This window comes from Lontra canadensis, unplaced genomic scaffold (genome assembly GCF_010015895.1).
Source record: "Lontra canadensis isolate GAN:19392208 unplaced genomic scaffold, GSC_riverotter_1.0 scaffold7, whole genome shotgun sequence".
In the NCBI taxonomy this organism is placed as follows: Eukaryota; Metazoa; Chordata; class Mammalia; order Carnivora; family Mustelidae; genus Lontra; species Lontra canadensis.
The window spans coordinates 14,096,926-14,116,250 of record NW_022631001.1 but is presented as its reverse complement, the minus strand read 5'-3'; the positions used below and the strand labels follow the sequence as shown (position 1 = coordinate 14,116,250).

Sequence of the window (19,325 nt, the reverse complement as noted above, 5' to 3'; positions counted from 1 at the left end):
TTTACCTTGGAAACTTTCCAGCTGGAGCGTATGCTGACTTTCCTCGGAATCTGAGGATCTGTTTTAATTTTCGGGTTTACGGACAAGCGACGATTTGACATGGGATAAATTCCTCGCAGTCAAAGGAGTTTGGGGTGCTCTACTGCTCACCTCGCCAATGAAAATTTCCCCCTCTACCTGAAACACCTCTTTCTCCTTGACAAAGCTCAGTGATTTCCAAAGAAACCTGGATAAGCACTTTTAGGATCCTCACAACTTTACACAATAATCAAGGAGAGTGTTAGTTGCGCCCCCCCCCCCCGGTTTTATAGATGATAAAGGAAACTGTGGGAATGAGAACTGAGAGGTCTTCAGAGGCTTGTTCCAAAACTTTGGTTCTCAATTGTTCCGACTTACGAAGCCATCAGCTCCTTCGCTCTCAGGTTTTTCTTTAACCACATTCACCCAAACCTGTTTCTATAAGCAGTACTTGGCAGAGCACGAGCGATCCTCAGAAAAAGCTCTTGCTTACTCTTGAGGGTCTCAGAATGTGGTGGGACAACTAGCCAGATAATAAAATAGCACAGGGAGCTCAAGATGTTAGGGAGAATGAAAAACTGACGGAGCAAAGAAGCCACAGCTCATTCCGACTTCTCTTTAACCGCATATCCATTGAACGTGGAGGGCTGTGCAGTTTCCGTACGTCCCACATGTCAACACATGAGGAAGAGAGGCTCTATCGGCCAGGCACTAAGGTAATGCGTCTAAGGTTACTTTTCAGTGAAAGGAACAGGAAATCAACACTTCACAATTTCCACAAGCTCAGTCCTCGAAAGCAGCGGGGACGGTGTAAAGAGTACCCTCCGCGCTCGCTGAAACTCCTCACCCAGGAGCCCAGCACTTTCTCGGCGGGAAACACCTCCGCAGGACGTCGCCGGGGTGGGCAACCTACGTTCTGGGAGCCCAATCAGCGGCCGCGCCCCCGCGCCTGCCTGACTCGAGTCACGTGCCAGCCAAAGATGGCTGCGTTCAGGGAAGGAGAACAAAAGTTAGAGTGAGCTCCCAGCGTGGCCTGCAGAGGAACGGTGCACGCACCGAGTGCTGTGAGGAGAGCATAAGGTACTGGCATCCCTGGAAAAGTGGCCGGGTATCCAGAGAAGTAAAGCGCGGTGACACGCTGTCTGCCGGCAGTGCGGGAATGAGATCCCGGGACTGGGTCGGAAGCGGGGGAGGGGAGACGGCACCTACGGTCTCTTCCCTTTCCACCAGAAGAAAAGATCTTATATTTAAACCAAGAGAGAAAATAAATGTCTGCGCTTGGGTTTAACCCAGGTTTTACTACCAATATCCAGAGTGACCTTGGCCTAATTTAATTTTCAGAGTCCCCACTTGACTTGTCTCATGGTTAACCTGAGGGACGTGAGCTAGCTAATGCAAGCGCCTTTTGAAATGTTTGTAGTATTTAAATACATTATCTTAGATACTGGTATTATATTGGATTAGTATTTATTAGTAACAGACACACAACGTCCTACTGCAGGCTGCCGTGTCAAACTTTTCCCGAATTAAGGGAGACTTTTAATAGGTACACTTTAGAAATAGCTAGTTCATTGGGGTGCGTGGGTGGCTCAGCGGGTTAAAGCCTCTACTTTGAGCTCAGGTCATGATCTCAGGATCTTGGGATTCAGCCCCGCATTGGGCTCTCTGCTCAGTCCCTGCCTGCCTCTCTGCCTACTTGTGATCTCTGCCTGTCAAATAAAATCTTAAAAAAAAAAAAAATACCTAGTTCACAGAACTCGGAACCTCACCAGTATGCAGAGTGTAGAGCAGAAAACTAGTGGTAGCATTAGGCAGGATTTTCTGAGGAAGTAACTTTTATCTCATATATACATCGTACACTTTCTTTATATACTGAATTTATGGCTCTATACATACACGTGTGCACACACCCGCCTCCAGCATGTACACTGTACACTTTCTGTGTATACCGGATTTTGTATCTACACACACACACACACACGCGCACGCGCGCCTATAACACATAAACAGAATCACAGCTCCTATAGGGCAGAGATTGTGTCTGTCATGATATTGTAATCAAGGCCCTTAAGAAGTTTGAGTCCAGGAAACCTACATGTAAATTTCTAAGCCTACATTGTACTTTTTAATTTTGAGTCTAAGGATATAAAATTTCACTTAACATGTTCCCAATGACCTTTTATATCTAACAGGTACCCAGCAGTAAATCAGTGTTGTAAATTAACCTTGTAGCAAATAGATAACCATGAAAATCTAATTTCATAAAATCATGTATTTTGCTGTTATTTCTGAAACTTTTGCTTTCCTTAACTTTCCTACCCTGAAATCTTGTTTAATGAGCTAAATCTTTGGGTTAAAACTCACCATTCACCATCCTGCGCCTACTCTGCATTCATTCCAACTAGTGCAGGGATCAAGAAACTACTGGGCTATTTGATGAAGACCACGTTTGACATGCAAAGCCTAAAATATTTACTTTGTGGCCCTTCAGAGAAATTTTGCTAATTCCTATTTCAGGGTATACCTGTAAGTGAAATTGGTGGTATGTTTCTTCTACCTACTAAATAATACCAAATTCTTTTCCAAAGTGTTTGTACCCAAAGTGGGTACCATGTATACTTCTACCAGCAGCACAACAGAGTTTCAGTTACCCTACATTTTTGTCAGGAACTGAAATTGTCAGGTTTTAATTTAGCTAACCTACGTATGGATATCTCACTGTTTTTTTTCCCCCCTGTGATTATTATGAGGCTAGGCGTATTTTCTGTTTATTGGCTATTTGCTTCCCTCTTTGGGAAAGTACCTGTTCAAACCTTTTGCCAGTTTTTCTGTTGGGTTGCTTGCCTTCTTCTTGATGATGTGTCCTCCTTTACATTTTCTGGGTACTAACTGCTCCTTTGTCAGTTATACTGTAGACATTTTCTCCCACACTGGCTTATCTTTATAGTATTTATTGATCAACACAAGTTCTTAATTTTAATTAATATTAATTTTATGTTCAGTGCTTTTTGTAAATTAAGAAGTATTTTTAAGGCTTATAAAGATATTCTGTATTTCCTAGAAGCCTTATGGGTTGTTTTTCATGTTTTGGTTTCTGTTTCATTTAGAATATATATTTTTTGGTGTATGTGTATGCATTGATTTTTCAGATTATGAATCAAGCTATAGCTAATTTTTTAAATGAACTGTTCATGGTATTTAGAAAGCTTTTTATAAGCCCTTTTGTTTTTCTATAGATATATACTATTGAAAAATATTTTAAGGCTCAAGATGGAAAATCATGAACCACATGATACTGTCAAGGAAGACTTAATATTCAATATCATAACCAGAAAAATTAACCAACTCCCAGAAGCAGAGAGGTAAGATCCCTTCATAACTTAAAAATATTTTTTACCAGGTAGATTTTCATCATTGGTTCATTATCTCACATTTATTTGGTTTGAATATAAACATAGAATATCAGAAGGAAACTGAGCTTTTTTTCTTGCCTTATTGAGAAAACCTGAGACCAAGAGATTAACCATTTTGCTTAAAGTTGAGGCTAGAATTCATGTCTTCGGATCTAATTATATGATCATTCTCAGTTTTTCCATTTGGCTTAGAGTACTGTTAAATGTGAACATTTATGGACTCATCTAAGTAACAGTCCTTTAAGATGCCTTTTAAATTGTCTTGTCAGTGCATTTCTATTATGTCTAACAGTCCAAGAGAGTGCTTTGTAACACACATAACTAGACAAGGAATGCCACAGAAATGGGATCATGGCTAAAAGATCTTTATCATTAAATAGAAAAATGCTATATAGGAACCATACTGATCTTTGAGGACAACACCGAATGAACTATAGTGCACTTCCTTAGCAAGAAGACCTCTCTGACTAGGTTCCATTTAAAGAGAAATTATGAGGGGCGCCTGGGTGGCTCAGTGGGTTAAGCCACTGCCTTCGGCTCAGGTCATGATCTCGGAGTCCTGGGATCGAGCCCCGCATCGGGCTCTCTGCTCAGCAGGGAGCCTGCTTCCTCCTCTCTCTCTGCCTGCCTCTCTGCCTGCTTGTGATCTCTCTATCAAATAAATAAATAAAATCTTTAAAAAAAAAAAAAAAAAAAAATAAAGAGAAATTATGAGGCCAAAAGGATTAAAAAAGAGCCAGCCTACGGAGTGGGTGGGGGGACAGTTGTCACAGGCAGACTGGTTGGCATATGCCTAAGCCACAGGATAGCAAAGAGTTGATCATATCTGAGGAACCAGTGTTACTGAAGTACAGGGAAGTAGGCATAAGGCTGAAGGAACAGGAAGAATTTTAAGCAAGAAATGAGATGATCCAGCTAACATTTCTAAAGAAAATTCCAGTTGCTTTTGGGAAATAGATTTAAGGTAGCAGAGAAAAAAAACGAAGACAGTAGGAAAACTGGCATGGTAGTCTGGAAGTGGTGATGGTAAGGAATATGTTTTAGAATTATAGTCTTAACTGTCCTGAGTAAATTTCAGCCTTGCTGCCACTTACCCTCTGAACAAGAGAGAACCTATAAACCCAGGACGCAATAAGAACTTGGTGAGACTTCATAAGCTATATATCCTACACCTCTTCCCCCACCACACACACATTATACATCCTTTTCGTTATTTTCCTGAGGTAGATAACAGAAAAACTTTTCAAGCACCAAAGGGCCTGTGTCCATGTTGCCATGTCAGTAAGGTAAAGCGCCAGAAAGACTGACACAAGGAATAGAGTAGATGGTAGCAGCTTTGAAGAGAAAAGAGCAGGCTCTATCACTGGTACTTTAACCAAATTAGAATCGACAAGCAGTGGGGAAGTAAGCTGGAACTGCAAAGTAAGCTTTGGTTTGGAAGTAGTAAATTGCTCTCAAACGCTGGTACCTAAAGAGAGCAGATGATAGTGTCTCCTTATCTTTTGCCTTACTCCCTATTTTCCTTTGTTCCTATTTTCATATCCTTGTCCTCCCAGGTTTGTATCCTCATCCCTTTTTGCATTATCATTTGATATACTTAAGTAGTTATTTGAAAAGCCCTTAGGTGTATGAAACTTTAATATCAAAACCTCACTTTCTGATCTATAAAATAATTTTATGTACCATATATTTCATTGCCACTTGTTAAATATATTATAGTTATGTTTCATTCATGTGTCTAGTTTTAAATGTGTGTGTGTTGCCAAACAATCATGAGTTTCCAATAGTAAAGGCACTTTTTTGGAAAACTGACTTGGAAAGGAGCTATTAGATAGTAACAGTTTTGTACCTACTGAATTATTAACTAAAAAAATGTGACTCTAAGCCATAGGAAATTAAAATTTGGGAGACCATAAACTGCTGTTCAGATTCTAGTCGCACTCCTTTTTATTTTTACATATTAAGTTTTTAAAATACTTCACAATAGCCTATAGCTTTATTTATATATTCAAAATAATTATAATAATATATAAAAATATATATGGACAAACTGTTTACCTTTGAGGATTTGGTTGCTAGGACTAAAATGGAGATAATACATACTTCACCAGATTGTTATGAAGATAAAAGTATTTCAGAAGACACGCTCAAGTTTCCTATTCCCTCAGTGCCCACAAAAACATACAGGTCTTGGGACACCTGGGTGGCTCAGTTGGTTAAGCGGCTGCCTTCGGCTCAGGTCATGATCCCAGGGTCCCAGAATCAAGTCCCGCCATTGGGATCCTTGCTTGGCAGGGAGCCTGCTTCTCTGTCTGCCTGTGCTCGCTCACTTTCTCTGACAAATAAATAAGTAAAATCTTTAAAAAACAAAAACATACAGGTCTTTCACATTCGTGTTTTCTGTTGTTACTGTTTGGTAGGTTCTGTAGGCTCTCCTCACTTTGTAAATACTATCTTGTGTACCCTAAGTTTTCAAACTCTCTCTTATACTTCCATTACCATTTCAGTAGAATTGTTGTATCTCATGCTCACATGTCTTTCATCCTCCAATAATAAACTATGAAAACACTGAAGGTAGAAGAAAATTTTTTGTGACTTCAGCATCAAGTCTGCTGCATGTAGTAGTGGTCAGTGATTGAATGACAAACACCATTATGATTGCAAAGTGACAGGTAAGAAAAGTAATGCTTTATGCAATGCAGGAAGCTCAGTTAGGAATTCCTAGAAAAGCTGTTTTAAGAGGAGTGTTAACCATAGAAGTTAGGCGGGTATTGTGTGGCTAGTCTGGCTAAATAAGTAATGAGAATTTGAGAGACTGATGCCTGTGTTGTAGATGGCAAGGCAGGTAGTAAAATAAAGTTAAGTGCTTGGCTAAAGAGTTTAGAATACTTTCAGTATCTAGCATTAAGTTTAGGTATTATTTTTTTCCAAAACTAAAGCAAGCACAGAACATGCATTTTAAAACTCATATATATATACCTTGACTAAAAGCCACTTAGTAACTTAAACATCAATTTATTCTTTATTTCAGTGAGTTGTTCTAAAGTACCTAGCATAGAGCATCCCTTAAATGTTAGTACTCCTCCACCCTCCTATCCTGACTAATGCTTCAGAGTAAAGTGAAAGGAAACATAATTAACTCCACCTTACTAAATGCCTTTTAGGTGTCAGGTGCTATTGAAACCACAAGATGAATGTATCTTTGTGTCCACTATCTTCAAGTTACTCACTTAAAGACTAGTGGAGAAGCCTGACATAAAAATCAGTGATTATAAGATAGTACCACCTTATTATCTGTTGTGCTAGAGAGGATACTGGGTACTGTGGGCACCCAAAGGAGAGGCATTCATATCAGACACTGCAGACATACACCAGAATTGTTGGACAACTCACACACAAAATATAGTACCTCCCAAAATATTCTCTTTTTTGTCTCCACTCAGGAATCTGCTCGAACATGGATCAGCATATGTTGGACTTAACGCTGGTCTCTGTGGTCTAATAGCAAATAGTCTTTTTCGACGCATCTTAAATGTGACCCAGGCTCGTATAGCTGCTGGCTTACCAATGGCAGTGATCCCATTTTTGACTGCAGACTTATCTTACAGAGGTTTTGTAAGTTTACCTTTGATTACAGGTAAATTCTATTTCACTATCACCGGAATTTGCTTTAGTATATATTATTTGCACCTTTCATTAATCCTTACAAATATTAACATCAGGTAGCTAGCTATTATGCTATATCGTAGTGAGTGCATGGTAAGACTGAAACTTGCTAGCCTATGTAAAGTGGCAGGTCACATTAGCAAAATCCTTTGTACAAGTAAAATACACATACATGACAGTTCTAAATACTTAATCTAATTTATCTTTCCCACAGTACTTAAAGAAGTATTTGCAAACTTTTTTTTTTTTTAAAGATGACTGCCTTGGGTTTTTAAAAAAAAAATTTAGTTAAGTCCTTCAAAAGAGAAAACACTTATGGGAAGAGGAGTCTACTTACATAGTAAATCTCTCAAAACACTAAATGTATATACAAGAATTATCAAATATATGGAGACCTGATTTCCTTTCGATAGTTTACCATATATGCTGAGTGCTTTGAGTACAGGCATACCTTGGAGATACTGCAGGTTTGCCACACTACTGCAATAAAGTGTCTGTTGCAGTAAAGTCATATTAATTTTTTGGTTTCCCAGTGCATATGAAAGTTATGTTTAAAATATGCCATGGTGTGTTTAAAGGGTACAATAATAGTATTATGTCTAAAAAACCAACGTACATACCTTAAAAAATAGTGCTAAAAAGTGCTAACCATCATTTTGATTTCCAGTGTGTGGTAACCACTTATTACAGATCATGGTTACAAATATAGTAATAATGAAAAAGTTTGAAATACGAGAATTACCAAAATGTGACAAGAGACATTAAGTGGGCAAATGCTGCTTGCAAATTGGTGCCTACACACTTGACCAAAACAAGGCTACCACAAACCTTCAATTAAAAAAAAAAATGCATAATCTGTGAAGGGCAGTAAAGTACAGCACAGGGAAACATGAATAAGCTGACTGATTTCACATAAAAATATTACCACAGATGATAGTGGGATGGCAGGAAGACAGTCCATTTAAATTCTCTGAAGTGCTGTTCCAAATTGGTTTAAACTGGATGAATATTTTGCTTGAATCCCCATGATCAATGTAGAAAGAATTTTTATGATCTAGGGAAAGCTACCACCCAGTCAACTGAACAGACTGAGTAAAACATGTTATTAACTTAGCTTTCTATTCTTAATACAGCTTACACGGACTTGGAAATAAATAAATAATGTTATAAAAATAGTCACACTATATAATGTAAAAACATAAGATGAAGTACAAATTATTTATTAAAAAATTCCCATGGGTTGGGGCCCCTGGGTGGCTCAGTGGGTTAAAGCCTCTGCCTTCGGCTTGGGTCATGATCCCGGAGTCCTGGGATCGAGTCCCGCATCAGGCTCTCTGCTCGGCGGGGAGCCTGCTCCCCCACCCCCACCCCACCCTATCTGTGCCTGCCTCTCTGCCTGCTTGTGCTCTCTCTCTGTCAAATAAATAAATCAAAAAATTCCCATGGGTGAAACGTTTTCTGCAGACAGAAAAATATTAGCTCAGGTTTGCCAATACAAGTGCAGAAAGATAAAAGCAGTGCAAACTGAGATCAAAAATCCTCTAGCAGTTATTCCTGGCTATTCTAGGTTATCTGTACATATAATTGTACCTTCTAACATGCTTTATAGATTTGCATTTGCTGCCTAAAAATTGAGTATCTGTGATACTTTTAAGATGACCTTGCATTCTTTAAATCATGTTTGCTTGACTATCATGACCTTCATTTTCAGAACGGATTTATTTCCTAGGTGATTTGAATTGTGAAACCTGTACCATAACACGGGGTGGACTGGTTGGTCTTGTTCTGGGTGGTCTGTACCCTATTATCTTGGCTATACCTGTGAATGGTGGCTTAGCAGCCAGGTAAGATTGTTCTCATAATCAGTGAAAAACTTCAATATTTAAATGATTACCTAGAAAATGCACAAATTAACATAGATACATTTTCTGCTTTTAAGGCAATGTTTTTTAATTTGAAAGAGTTAGACTTTTTTTTCTTATAGTATTACTTAAGAATTTGAAAACAGTTCTAGAAATTGATCCCATCATACCTCTTGCATGTGTAGTTCAGGTTCTTTACCTTAATTTGTGTATTGAATGCCATCTACAAGCAACAAACAGTACTGTGCCTAACATGACAGCTAATTATATGCTCCGTGTTTAGAGTTTGAGCAATTCCACTATAGGAAAATTCCATCACAAAATGGTTGGCTATAAAGTATAATTCAGTTATTTTCTGATCGAACTCTTACCAAGCAACCTAAGCTGTATAAGCCTTCAGAGGTGAAGTGGAGAAAGGGACAAAAGAAAACAAAAAGTACAGTTTTCAGGACCAATATTTATCAAAGAGAATAACTGGATTAACTTAATCTTTTAACTACTTTTATCTTAAGACTTTTGGGATTAATAGATATTGTACATGGGTTTGCCATTTGATACAACTATCTTTTCTATAGAACTGTCTCAATCTTTTTTTACAGGTATGAGTCAGCCCCACTACCAGAGAAAGGAAACATCTTAACTTACTGGACTAGAGTTTCTAAGCCTATCTTTAGAAAGATGTTATTTCCCATTTTGCTCCAGACTATGTTTGCAGGATACCTTGGATCTAAACAATATAAACTATTTATAAAGGCCCTTCAGTTACCTGAACCTGGCCTAGAAATTCAGTGACTGTTAAAACAAATGTGTACACAAAAATAAAATTATAATGTATGAATAAGTGTTTAGTGTATGAATAAACGTAGACTTTTAATCATATGAGGTACAGTTCTGGGACCTTTAACATATGGCTACACAGGGCAGCAACCAAAGGGGAGTATTAGCAAGGGCTATCGCTTTAAACAAGAGCTTAACTTCTCTAGTTTGCCCAATAGTCTCTTCTACTTTGCTTGCTCCACTCCTTTACATTAAGCATATTTTGGTAACAGGAAAAATAACCATACAGCAGTTTTTACTGAAAACCTCAAAGAATCCAAGCAGGAATGAAAATGGGAGTAGTCATGAGGATCAGGTCACTACAGCAGATGTTCACTTTGTCTTCCTAATTCACTGTTTTCATAGGTATTATTAATCTATTATTAATAGAAATTTAGAACATATAACAACCTTCCTCACAGAGGAATCAATTCCAATAGTCCTGAAAGATGGTAGGCTCAGCTAGAGCTGATATACTGACTGATAAAGCTGATGCAGTGGTACAATGATAGTTACCTACTTCAAGAGTCCTCTTATTTGTCTTTGGAAAGCTATATTCTTGGAAGATTAAGGCAAATTCTATTTTTGAAGCTTCCACTAGTTGGGACAGTTCTTTGGGGATCACATACCTAGGACTCTTCTTTTCAGCTGTGTGATGGTAAGCAAGTTACCTCTCTTCTCTGGTCCTCAGTAACCTCACTCAGGATTGGTATTACATAATATAGGGAAGTTGACTAACATAGCACTTGACTAAATGGTAGCACTTAAATGCTAGCTGTACTCTTCCTATATTCCTGCTTTTGTTTTCTAAAATAGCCTAGTCTAATAGCCTTCATTTCCTAAGACAGATCATTTAAATTTTTGAACTGACTTTTTGTGTTCCCCTTTGTAAAACTTCTCATTTCAGCTCTTTAAACCATTTTCTTATGTGACAACATCTAAATCAGCGTTGCCCAACAGAACTTTATGTGATGATGGAAATAAATGTTCTATACATGACTGACAGTGTTAGCTACTAGCGGTATGTGGCTACTGAGCACCTAAAATGTAGCTAGTCCAACTAAATAAATGAATTTTTTAAATTAAAATTTTTAGCTACATATGGCTAAGAGCTACAATATTGGACAACAATACAGATTTAGATCAACACTTTCTAATGAAATAAGCCAGTCATACCAAATAAAATAAGTACCATCCCAGATCATATTGACAAGCATCTTCATTATTCAAGTACAGTGACATACTTGTTAAATAATCTTATGCTACTTAATTATATGAAAGGAGAATTTAATTTAGCTTGTCACCTAGAAGAGGCAGCCTCATGAGTGAGGCTTTCAGAGTCTGTTCAAAGAGAAAGTCCAGCCAAAGATTTTAAAATTAAATGAAATTAACAAAATGCATTTAAAATTTTTCAGGAAGCAACGCTGATATTCAACAAGTGCTTTGAAATGTATTCCCTAGCAAGTTTATATATGAAATGATCCCAATTATGAGCAAAAAAAAATTTTATTTTGCTGTAAATATTCTCTTGGTTAGAGAATTAGGGGTGATTTTTATGTTTTGATTTCTTGCTGAATTTTCTGCTTTCTATAATGGATATGCTTTACTTAAAGGTCTCTGACCCAAAATTATACAATTCTATGTATAGTCTATCTTTTTTATTTAAAGGAAAGCTCTACTTATCACAGCAGAGAAAAACATGGAAAAGTAGTTTTCTGACTTCAAAAATAAGAAACCCAAATTACTAAATTAGATTCCTTAAGAATGGTGCTATCAACTTGGACAATTCAAAAACCATTAATATAACTAAGTTGGTAATTCAGTACAAATTGTTTTCTTATCCTGATACATTCCTAGCATATTACCATCTATAAAGAGAAGAGTTTGCAATGGTTTCTGAAACTAAAAAGGATTCTAGAATCTGTCCTCTACCATGTATTTTTTAAATCATCTTTCCAATTAGTAAAAATGGGCAATGTAAGCAAAAGACCGTATTATTTTACATCTATTGCTACAAGTCTCCTTTACCAAAATTTTTGCCTGGGGGCAGGTAAATACATGTAAACTTACTGTGATCTGCATTACAATTTAGGGAACAGTCATTTGTAGCTAAGACCTAAAGAACACCGCCTCAGTCAGAAAGACAGCTTTTAACAGTTCAGTCATACTAAACAAACTATTTAAATCCATCTTACAATTTACTTGGTGTAGTTATCTGGCTTTAAGAGGACTCATTATATTCTACTTCAGATATTGATATAATTTGTAAACCCCCAAACTACAGGACATTAGAAGCCAGAGGGGTCTAGGAAATTGACCTCTGTGGGTATACAGCAAAGATGCAAAATTCAGAGGCAGTGTAAAAAAAAAAAGTTGGGCCACCAATAAAAATCAAATCTGCATATTAACATAACTACACAATTTTTCAAAATGCCACTAAAGACTACGTTTTTAAATTAGGTTGAAAACTAAGCAGAATAATTTTCAACAAAATTATTTTGGTTCAACAAAACTATAAAAATTACCAAAGTCCACTGTGAACTGGTTTCCTTTTAAAAGTGGGGAAAATGGCTCTAAGAAATCTCGAAGGTACAAATCCGGGAAATGTAAAAAAGGAATAAAAACACTTATTAGTAACCAAAGCAATGAAAGGGGCAAAGTCAAGTTCACAAGCAACTACTATAACCTATGTGTTTTTTAAAATATTTATTTTTCTCTAATATTGAATCTATATTCCTAATAATAGTCATTTATTTTCTGAATTTAAATTACTTCCCGTTTCATTTTTCTCCATTTCAAAACTGAAAGTAAATGGCCATTGTAGTCTAGGTCAGAGCTGAGAACAGTATGGTATAGTAAGACAGTAACAAGTGACTGCCAGAGAGGACTGAGATAGTCAGATTCAAATATGTGAAAAATACTGTGTTGGCCACACAAAACATTTTCCAAGTTTCTAGTGGAAGACCTCCCCATTTTGTCCCTTGCTTAGATGGTAACTAACTGGTTTCTGAAGGAAAAACTGCACAGTAAAATATAGAAATATAAACATTTGGGAAGGTCTCAAAACTCTGTGTTGACAATGAGTGTGGGGGAAAAAACACTTCAAAGTATTTTACTGCCTATTCACCTTGCAAGAATCAAATTAGTTAGCTTTAAAAATCTGATTAAATTAGTGAGACCTTAAACTAGTACTTCAAAATGCTGAACTAGGTGATCCCATATTTTTAAAGGTAATTACTCATTATCAGTGAATCACTCCATTCTTAATTGTCATCAACTATTGTTAATGCCAAATCTTTGGTTGCAGAATTACAACTAGCTGTAGCGTTTGTATCCTAGAAGCATCCATCAGCTAAGTATAAGCCAGTGGACATACTCTTTGCTGCCTCGCATCACAGACACTGACTAAATTTAGATTACAAGAAACAGAGTGGGTTTAATAGAGTTAGTATAATAATCATACAATAACCAAACTGTATAGTTATTATGATAAATCATTCTGGGCCAATCTCCTACCCCTCCCACCTCTCATCTGCACACTTCCCAATGAGTCAATTAAGATAAAATGACTCAGTCTAGACCAGACGAAAGAATGCATTACCATAATCCAACAAAAATGAAATAAACAATCCAGAGTTGAGTGTTTTTTCACACTTGTAATAAACCGGAAAAATGTTTCAATTAAGTAAAACAACCATATTATGTGGAAAAAAAAACACTCCCATCATCCAAAATACTAAAGCCCTTACATAACACTGGAGACATTTTAATATATAACATCAGAAACTAGGATACCATTCATTAGAAACCTCAAAATAGTCAAAAAAGTGTCAAGTACTCAGAGAAAACTCAAGAAGCCAAAACCTCAGAATGCGAACATCCTATTACCCTGAATTGCAAATAACTACTCACATATTCAGTCATAATTTTTTCAAAGATACACATGACACATCAATGCATCTATTTTAAAAAGACTACTCTTTATAGTTAAGGACTTTACATTAACTTTTATATTCTACTCAGCAAGGTCTGCCTATACTGAAGATTAGCTCTCAAGTTCCAGGAAATAAATACAAACTCATGATATGCTTTGTGATCCCTGATGGCCTGTTTATGTAATTCTACACCACTGAATGTTATTCCATAGAATGTGTTCTTGATTATGTAAAGAATCTAATATTCCTTGATGAAATACTGCAATTTTCTTCTCCAATAGTTACAATTTTTAAATTGTGCAAAGAACTGATCATCACTCCCATGAAAGACCAAAAAAAAAAAAAAAAAAAAAAGTATAATTTTGTTCCAAAATTAACTTAGTCTCATGTATTTCTAGTAAGTCTTTCAAGGATTCCAGAGAATCTTTTCATATCTCCATTTCTGGAAAGTGAAATCTGGAAAGTGAAATCAGTATAGAAGTAATTTGGGAACTTGAAAATGGCATTCATTTTTTTCAGCAGATGCCAAATTTTTGACCGACATGGCTCCCACAATTACTTTGTTACCATCAGTCCAGTCAGTTAACAGGTTGTAGGAAAAGATTCGTTTTTGCAGACACTGCTAAGCTGTTTAAAGAGAAGAGAAAGAGATTAATTTAGTGATTACAAAATGCACAAATATTTAAAATATTTCGAACACTTTTTGCCGGATTATATCAGAGGTGTGACATTTTAACAAACGTGTACCTTTTTAGTTAGAACTGGTCAAGAAAGTGCAGAAACAGTAAGTCAATATGATAGAAATAGGAGGTCAATATGGTGTGTTAGTTCAATTAATGTATGAATTCCTGTCACCATCAGAAAACAAGTATCAAAAAGCTACCCTCTTTATACTAATTCTGTATCATTTTGCCATAGAGGCAATTAGGGAAGATGATGAAAAAAAAAAAGTTCCCCAAATACTAAGATGTTTTCAACCTCTACAGTAAATAGAGCCAAACCTTAAAATTTTAACACAATCCATATATTCCAGAAATCTCCTTTATCCAACTACTAAGCATTCAGAACACAATTTTCTAAAAATAGTAAGACAACAGTTTCATATTAATCATAACTTTTTTTAATTAACAAGTAGTGAATAGGACACTTTAAGATATTGTTTACTACATACTGAAATAAACAGATCTGTTGTAAATTCAGAAACCCAAACATTTACAGTAAAATGTGCTTACACATAAATATGATCAAATTTATTTAAACCCCGTTAGATAGGTCCTAAACACATGCAATACCATGTAAAAACAAGACCATGAAGTTGATGTAAAAAATGACAAAATCACTAAGTCACCAAAATTAGAAAAGGAAAAAAAAAAAAAAAGAATGAAATGGAAACTAAGAAAAGACAGTTAAAACAAGGAGCCTAACAAAGCAGCTTTAAAAATAGGCAATACTAATCTCCATTTTCAAAAGTTCTTAATCAAGTAATTCCAAAAACTGCCATTTATAAAATGACATCCTAAAAATCTACACTTGGAATTTTCAAAGCATCCCAATTCAGAAAGCTTTGACTACTGTTTCTCCCCAGCCCCGAACTTCAAATAATGCAGGAAAAGCACTGACATTAGAAGAAAATATTCCAAGGGAATGGTTTTAGAAAAACACACTTACTGCTTCCAGAACCTTTTAAGACCCACAGTCAGCATTAACAACAATCATTTTTCCTATTTTCATCCATTATTTTCCAATGTCATGTTAGAGATGAATAAATTCTTTGAGCCCATAACTGAAAGATCAACAAACCTGGTTTTATTATGACACCATATTTTTGTCATTGGTACTGCACAAAATTATATACAAAGAAATATATACAAAAATGTTCATTCAAGTATTAATTAAATTTCAATTCAAGGCTTCTGTTTCAAAAAGCTACATTTAACATATTCCATAGAGATAGCACAAATTAGTCATTTCAAATAATTTTTCCAACTACTTTTGGTTTATATATATATATATATATATAATTCAGTAGGCACTAAAAATCCATGCAGCTGCATTGTGAGGGGCTTGCTCCTGCACTTAGGTATAAGCAGGTTCATCACTCCAGGTTGTGAATTTGGCTACTACCCATTCATGCTGAAGTGCAGTAGGTGATTTTACAAAATATGCTGTAATGCACTGGAAACCAGAGACCAAGTTAGGTCTCAAATTGTGTTATCTAGCAACAAAACATTTACAGTTGTGCAAGAACAAGGATTCCATTTTTATAACCAAATAACAACAAAATAAAACATGTGTAAGATAACTTACATCTTTGGACTGCTGGAAAATACTTTTTAATTATGAACATTTTAAAATAAAAGACAGCAGAAGCCCTGATATTACCTCTTTTTCCTCATTTCTTATACTACCTTTTAAAATAAAGCAGGATATGTGGCCAGCAGCTGGTCCCGTCTCTTCTGCCCCAACAGCTGTATCCACTTTAGCACAAAGAAAAACAAGGATGCTAAATATGTATATACTTTATCAAACAGTGATGTTTCACAAAGAATTTCTTAATGCCTCTTACACTGAAGGACACTAAATCTATACAATTGGACAATGAATAATACAGTACTTCAAGGGAAGAATATGTCCCATCTTTGGAAAAAGTGTCAATCGTGTCCTTAGGTAACCAGAACCACTCAATTTCAAAAATTATTTTTAAATAGGACAAAAACCTTTGAAATAAGGAGAGTAAGATTCTTTGTGAAGCCTCACTTTACACGTTTTCATTCACATTTCACAACCTTCAATATCTAATCATACATAAATTTAACCTAAATTTTAATACAACAAAAGTAAAGGTGTTCAACAATTTATTTATAGTCAGTGATAGGGTAATCACTGTGCTGGTCCTCAAAGAAACATTTCATTAACCATTCTTATTCTCCTTCAATTAATTAACAGAGATGCATGTTATTTTCCAACTTCTTTAATGGTGAGATATTAAAATCTTTTACTCTAGATTGTATTTCTAGATCTCCTACTGAAAACTAAAAGGCATACCCAAATATTTTAAGATATTTCTGTCTTCTCCAGCAAAATAACTATCACATTTGTGCAAGCCCAAATACTTATTGTCAACCTCTAAAAAGTTGCTCTAAAATTGGAATTCCAATTTGCACCTTGTACAACTCGGAACTTCCATTCAACTTCACCTGTTTCACTGTCTCCAAACTGTATCTCTATTAGCAGCTTTCAGTGTACAGTTGGAACCGATGTCATCCAAGGCCATGTCCACACTGGGGACAGAAGAGCTAGGTACACGCAAGTCTGAACAAGGGGACACATTAACAGCTATTTCAACCAGAAGAAGCATCTTAAATACATTATTGACCAGCACAAGTCTGTTTCCAGGGTGGACAGGGCCCAAATAAGATTTCCCCTCCCACCTTCAAAAAAAGAAAAAAGAAAAAAAGAAAAAAAAAAAAACCCACACGCACACAAATTGAGATGTTGCCCATTAAAGTAGACTAAGCAGCAGAGCATGAGCGTTACGTGAAGAGATGGATCCTTACCAGGTTGTGAGGCGGGAACGACTGTTCTGTAACCCCTACAACGGAGCCTGGCAGGAAGGAAATCACCTAAAAAAGAAACTGTCAGAGAGATTTAATAGTCACATGTTATCATTAGGAGTTGGTTACAGTGTCACATTCATGCTTTTAGCTAAACACTTAAAGATTCAATATTACTTTTTCCTCCTCTGAAATGTGTCCAGTGAAGATGTCCCACTAAGGTGTTTTACATGGTGTAAGGGAGTTGAAAGGGGTAAACGCGGATAAAGAGCAGATTACTTGACCCTACATTTTAAGAGAAGACGACGCCTTCCGGGCGCACGCCGAGCAGAACTCCACCGACACCTTATCCTTGTCCACATGAAGACACACTCCTCCCGCTGAGTCGTCCTCTTCCAGCAGGTCCTGCTGCTGCTTTCCCACGGGCAGAGCGTAGTCATGGTCACCGGCGGGCGAGTCTCTGAAGAGCGAGGTAGTCAGCCGCAGTCCCACGCCGCTCAGCCGGCTCAGCAAGCGAGCCAGTCCGGTCTCGTTGGCTAAGACGGCCCGTAGGTAGCGACTCTCCTCCTGCAGTGCCTGCACGCGCTTGCCCAGCTCCCGATTCTCGGCCCGCAGCTCCTGGTTCTCGGCTGCCAGACCCCGGACTCGACTTTCCAGCCCCATCACGTACTCCTTCTTCTTCAGCCGATTAAGACGGGCAGCAGCCGCCGCCGCCTTCCGGGGACTCTTTGTCGCCGCCTGGTTGCTGTCGTTGCCGCTGCTGCTGCCGCCTCCTCCTGGGGACTTTCTCCGCCTCTTTTCGCCGCTGCCACTGTCACTGCCGCTGCTGCAGCCTCCGATGCCGTTTAATAGCCTCTGCAGCAGGTCGGAAAAGCGCTGCATCTCGGCAGCAGCGGCCTCGTCGTCGTCGTCCCCTCTCCACAGGCCGCCGCTATCCGAGCCTCCGCCGGACGAGGAGAGAGGCCCAGGCGAGCTGAGCCCGGGCTCCAGGTGCCAGTCCGGCTGCCGGGGGTCCAGCAGATCTGCCAGTTCCAGCCCGGACAGAAAGTCCATGTCCTCCGTCTCCTCTCCCGGGACGCTGGCGATCGTCTCCTCCTCCATCTCCTCGGGCGAGGGCGCGCGCACGGCCACGCCGCCGCGGCCCCCCCTCCCGGCCTCCAACTCGCCCTCGTCGCCGCACGGCTGTTTGCGGCCGGGAGATCCGGCCGCCGCCGTCTCTTCCTCCTCTGCCGCTGCTGCTGCTGCCGCCGCCGCCGCCGCCCGGGTCAGGTCCGGGGACAGCAAGCAGGTCGCGGCTGGAGCCGGGCTCTCGCTGCGGGTTGGGGAGTCGCTGCCCGAGGCCGCCAGCAGTTTGGTCAGGCTATGCCTCATGGGGCCCAGCGGCGGGCCCACGTAGGCCCCGGCCCCTCAGACCGGGCCTCGCGGGCCCCAGGGACCCCAGCGAGGGGGGCCAGGGAGTTGGCCAGAGCGGAACGGAGGGGAAGGTCCGAGTCGCCTCCCACCCCACTTGGCTGGTCGACCCCCCGCGCCGGGGCGGGGGGGAGGGATGGGAGATCGAAGCTGCGAGGCCCAGCGATGACTCGACCGCGCCACCCAGACAACGGCCTGGCCGGAAGTCAGTCGATCTCACCCCAGCCCCTCCCACGGCATTTCGCGCTCCACAGGGCTCTAGTATCGCGAGAGTTCAGTGAGGTTTGGAATGGGAGTTAATTTCAGTTTTCCAGTGATGTCATAGTCCGCAAGCGGCAAAAATAACAAAACCTGAATTTATTGAGAGACAGTCTACTCTCTCCGCCTTCGCTTCTCGAGCTTCCGTATTTAGGCTTCCACTTCAAGTGAAACCACTCTCTCAGAATTGAACTTTTAAATACCAAATTTACGGGGCGCCTGGGTGGCTCAGCGGGTTAAAGCCTCTGCCTTCGGCTCAGGTCATGATCCCAGCATCCTGGGATCGAGCCCCGCATCGGCTCTCTGCTTGGCGGGGAGCCTGCTTCTTCCTCTCTCTGCCTGCCTCTCTGCCTACTCATTACCTCTGTCTATCAAATAAATAAATAAAATCTA

The 19,325-nt window shown here is 38.8% G+C and overlaps 2 protein-coding genes across 19 annotated transcripts; one reads left to right on the top strand and one right to left on the bottom strand.

Annotated features, from left to right (window-relative positions):
• Window positions 1-1,041: 1,041 nt before the first annotated feature.
• On the top strand, window positions 1,042-9,800 carry TMEM126A (transmembrane protein 126A). The gene is made up of 5 exons (XM_032852922.1): window positions 1,042-1,098; window positions 3,255-3,380; window positions 6,875-7,068; window positions 8,827-8,941; window positions 9,559-9,800. The coding sequence occupies exons 2-5, from the start codon at window positions 3,289-3,291 to the stop codon at window positions 9,749-9,751; spliced, it is 594 nt and encodes a 197-aa protein (XP_032708813.1). The 5' UTR covers window positions 1,042-1,098; window positions 3,255-3,288; the 3' UTR covers window positions 9,752-9,800.
• A 3,611-nt stretch (window positions 9,801-13,411) lies between these two features.
• On the bottom strand, window positions 13,412-18,895 carry CREBZF (CREB/ATF bZIP transcription factor). Of its 18 annotated transcripts, none has more exons than XR_004382133.1 (4): window positions 17,554-18,894; window positions 17,268-17,345; window positions 16,119-16,187; window positions 13,412-14,337 (listed from the first exon to the last, which is right to left on the bottom strand). XR_004382133.1 is itself a non-coding variant. In XM_032852920.1 (2 exons), the coding sequence occupies exons 1-2, from the start codon at window positions 18,633-18,635 to the stop codon at window positions 17,330-17,332; spliced, it is 1,098 nt and encodes a 365-aa protein (XP_032708811.1). In that variant the 5' UTR covers window positions 18,636-18,894; the 3' UTR covers window positions 13,417-17,329. The 18 variants fall into 18 exon arrangements, 1 of the variants encoding a protein (XP_032708811.1); XR_004382139.1 differs by adding an exon at window positions 16,908-16,991 and having other exon boundaries at window positions 13,417-16,187; window positions 17,442-18,895; XR_004382129.1 differs by having other exon boundaries at window positions 13,417-15,493; window positions 16,908-17,345.
• Window positions 18,896-19,325: the final 430 nt, after the last annotated feature.